At 45.2% G+C, this 3,927-nt stretch overlaps 1 protein-coding gene across 3 annotated transcripts in view; it reads left to right on the top strand.

The window, feature by feature from the left end:
* Positions 1-2,425, top strand: part of LOC143031135 (uncharacterized) — a 15,594-nt gene extending 13,169 nt beyond the window's left edge. For all 3 annotated transcript variants that reach the window (XM_076194622.1, XM_076194623.1, XM_076194624.1), the window contains one exon: positions 471-2,425. In XM_076194622.1, the coding sequence (XP_076050737.1) occupies positions 491-1,816 (1,326 nt within the window). In that variant the 5' untranslated portion in view covers positions 471-490 and the 3' untranslated portion in view covers positions 1,817-2,425. The remainder of the gene's footprint in view (positions 1-470) is intronic.
* The last annotated feature ends 1,502 nt before the right edge of the window (positions 2,426-3,927 follow it).

Here is a 3,927-nt window from a genome sequence, read left to right as displayed (position 1 = left end):
ATGCACTGAAGATGTAATATACATAAGTTCTCTGCTTTGTTAAATTCTTTTTCCAAGTGGTCTACTTTGCATAAGTGGACACATGTACCCATGTTCTTATTAGCATATATATATATATACACGTGTGTGTGTGTACAAACAACAAAATCGCGTACAATTATTGTCAATTACAAGAGTTGTTTCATGACTTATAGAAATGGTGATCCATTTGTAATAGGAGATATGCGAAGATTAAAATGTTGGGCAGTAGTGGGAAAAACAGTGCATTCTGTATTTACAAGGGTAGGTCAAATACATGTGGATATTGAATTTGCTTTTTGCCATTGCTAACAAGAATATGAACGTATACCATTAACACATTGTAGATGTTAATGATATTGGTCTGAAAGACATTGTATTTTGCATTAGATACAAAAATGCAGGAAGGCAGTGTTGATAGTTCTCTGAATTGATGTTTTTAATTCCTACAGGTAAAAGAAGATACACAACAATGTTGGAGTCAGCAATGAAGAGGAAAGTGGTTATGATTGGGAAGTACAAAACAAAAACAAAGCCGAAAACGAGACGTGCCAGGAGGAAACCAAAGAAAGATGCCGAGTCTGACCCCACATACTCTCCCAAGTCGTGTTTGAGGGGGAGAGCATACCGATGTAGAATCTGCGCGGCTTCCTTTTCCTCCTCGTCGAACTTGAAGGCCCACGTGCGGACCCACACTGGAGAGCGTCCCCACAAGTGCCCCCTTTGTGATTCTTCCTTTTGCCAGTCGGGGCACTTGAAGAACCACATGTACGTCCACACGGGGGAAAAGCCGCACGGATGTACGCTCTGCGATTCGTATTTCACTCGACCTGGAGGACTCAAGAAGCACATGAGGGTTCATACCGGCGAGAGGCCTTACACGTGCCCCGTTTGCAAGGGTTCCTTTTCCCAGTCGACCATTCTGAACGACCACATGAGGACACACACGGGCGACAAACCCCACCGATGCACCATTTGCGACGCCTCGTTTACTCAGGGCGGAAGTCTCAAGAAGCACACTCGGACCCACACCGGCGAGAGGCCGTATAGATGCCCTTTTTGCGTTGCGTCCTTCTCCGAGTCTGGAACTTTGGGGGCTCATGTAAGGACCCACACGGGCGAACGGCCGTATCGGTGTACCCATTGCAAGTGTTCGTTCACGCAGTCGAGTCATCTCAGGAGACACCTGAAGACCCACACAGGAGAGAAGCCTTTCAGGTGCAGGTATTGTAAAGCTTCCTTTGCCAAGGGAGGGGGTTTGGAACGCCACATGAGGATTCATAAACGCAAGAAGCCTCATCAGTGCACAGTCTGCCAGGCCTCGTTCTCTCAGTCATGCTCCTTGAAGGGTCATATGAGGAGGATTCATGCAAGGGGGGAGACTCACAAATGTCACCTTTGTCAATCTTCTTTTTCTAGGCCTTCCGAGTTGAAGAGTCACGTGGAGACAACACACGCCGTTTTGAAGAAGACTTACGAGTGTGACCTCTGTCAGTCCTCTTTTTCTAGGTCCTATGCGTTCAAAAGTCACGTCAAGACACATGAGGCTTTAGGCAGAACTTTTGATACTTGTGATCAAAAGTTCGAGATTGAATCTCTGGGCACTTCAGTGGGTTCCAGCAGTTTTCTATCATTTCCTCAAGGACAAATCAAAGAGGAGCTAGTGGAGACTGTAGATTCTTACGACCTTGCCTTGCTTCAACAAATGCAGTTGGGGGAGATCAAAGAAGAACAGGTCCTCAAAGTCGAAGAGCACGTCCTAGATGAAGAAATGGCCGAGGAATTGTTTGACATCTAAAGCAGCGCTGCCTTTCCAAAGCAAATATTGGAAATTGTTTCAAGTTTCTTGGTTGATGTTTATTCTGCATTCAGATGTGCCTCAGCTCAGGTATGGCGAGCTAGGGAAATAGAACTTTGAGTAAGGAATAATCATGTGAATTGAAGAACATTGATCAGAGTACCCCTGGCTATGATATGGAGTGCAGGTTTATGGTCAAAGGTGTACCTGTGGAGTGCAGGTTTTGGGTGGAGGATAAGACCTTTTGTGCTGAGGCACTGCAAAGGAGCAACTCGTGCACAAGATAGGGATGAGTGCAAACACACCAGCATCATTTGGAGAATTTCAAGAGTTTATATCTTAATTGCATGGTAACTGAAAGCAAGGTATTGTTAACGTTGTTGGATTCAGTAATGTAAAGGATATGTCTGTCAGAGAGTTGAAAATTTTCATACAATGTATTTTTGACTTTTTATCTGTGATCCCGTTTGTTGATTAAAAGGAAAGATATAATGCCGCTAGTTCACTGATGATATTGTGAAGAGCATTCAATCACTCCATTGCCTTGTCATGTATTGGATTAAGTAAGTGATGTAAAGGATATGTCTATTAGAGAATTAAACATTTTTAACAGTGTATTTTGATTATTTTTATCCGTGATCCCATATTTGTTGATTATAGGGAAAGACACTCCACATGTTCACTGATGATATTATGAAGATTTAATACATCCATTACAGTGTAATGAGGAATAGACATTTGGGAATGGATGCGAAGAGGAGACTGTATGAAGGAGTGATTGTGCCAACAGCACTGTATGGGGCAGAAACGTGGAACATAAGAGAAGAAGAGAGAAGGAGTTTGAATGTGTTTGAGATGAGGTGTCTGAGAAGTATGGTGGGGGTTACTAGGCTAGATAGAGTGAGAAATGAGGAAGTGAGGAGGAGAACAGGGGTGAAAAAGGATTTGGGAGATAGGGTTGATGAAAGATTATTAGGATGGTTTGGACACATGGAAAGAATGAGTGAAGAAAGACTAGTAAAAGAGGTATGGAAGGCAGATGTGGAGGGAGTGAACATGAGGGGACGTCCTAGGATGAGGTGGATGGATGGGGTGAAGGGGGCTTTGGGGAAGAGGGGAATGTCTGTTGAGGAAGGAAGGGAGAGGACGGAAGACAGAGGTGAGTGGAGAATGGTTGTATATGGATGATGTTGTGACTGCATGAGGAGGAATGGGCGGGGGGGTGGAGTAGTATGTGTGAGTAAATTTTGACGCAGCCCGAAGGGATTTCTCCCCGTCCGCTCCTTATATGCAAAGGGGGACGGAGAGGGGGGGTCGCCGATTAAATGAAGCGGCCTTGCTGTGGATGTACTGTGTCTTGCGACACTGCTTCTGACCCAGGGCGGTGGGCGGGGTGCAGGGATGACCCGTCATCCAGGAGGTGCTCAGATGAGAGGAAGGGTGGGAGGGGTGTGGAGTGTATTCAGGGATGAAATGGGTGGGAGTGTTTTTATGCCTTTCCCTTTTTGGCTACCTCCCTTGGAAGGGGGAAAAAGCCTTGGTATATGTATGTATGTATGTAATACATCCATTGGCCTGTTATGTTGCAAGTCCAGGGTACCCGGATAGGTGCCCAAGTCCAGTGAAGAGATCCTGTAAGAGAATAGATTTAGTCCCCAACGTTTTGACATTGTTGTAGGAAACAACAGCATGAAACCATGTTCATCTGTTGCAGGGTATTCATTAGTTCTGGATCACGTTGAATTAGAAGAATTGTTTGTCTCCAAAATCCTTGGTTAAGTGAGTAGATCCTTTGACAATGCACCTGCACATTGGTACTGACTTACAATCAACCCCCAGCTGCCAACGCACCTATATAGGTTTCCAGGTATAAGATGTAAAGAAATACGACCCACGCGTATGTCACTTGTTTTAATTCTGTGTCTGGGGCTTGGGACCATGAAGTAGCCTCTCCACTCCGGGCTTCATGCTGGTCTTAAGCCCGTGCATATTGGGGTGACGATTCTTCATGTGATCAGAGTAGTGTTAAAACCACGCCCCTTACAAAGAGCAACCCACGGCGTGACCGTCTCTGCTACACTGACAGCTTCAGGCGGCATGCTCCGATACTG

Source organism: Oratosquilla oratoria, chromosome 12 (genome assembly GCF_046742065.1).
Source record: "Oratosquilla oratoria isolate Oo_2021 chromosome 12, ASM4674206v1, whole genome shotgun sequence".
NCBI classification, from domain to species: Eukaryota; Metazoa; Arthropoda; class Malacostraca; order Stomatopoda; family Squillidae; genus Oratosquilla; species Oratosquilla oratoria.
Note: the sequence above shows the minus strand (reverse complement) of the source record. Positions and strands in the feature narration are given on the sequence as shown.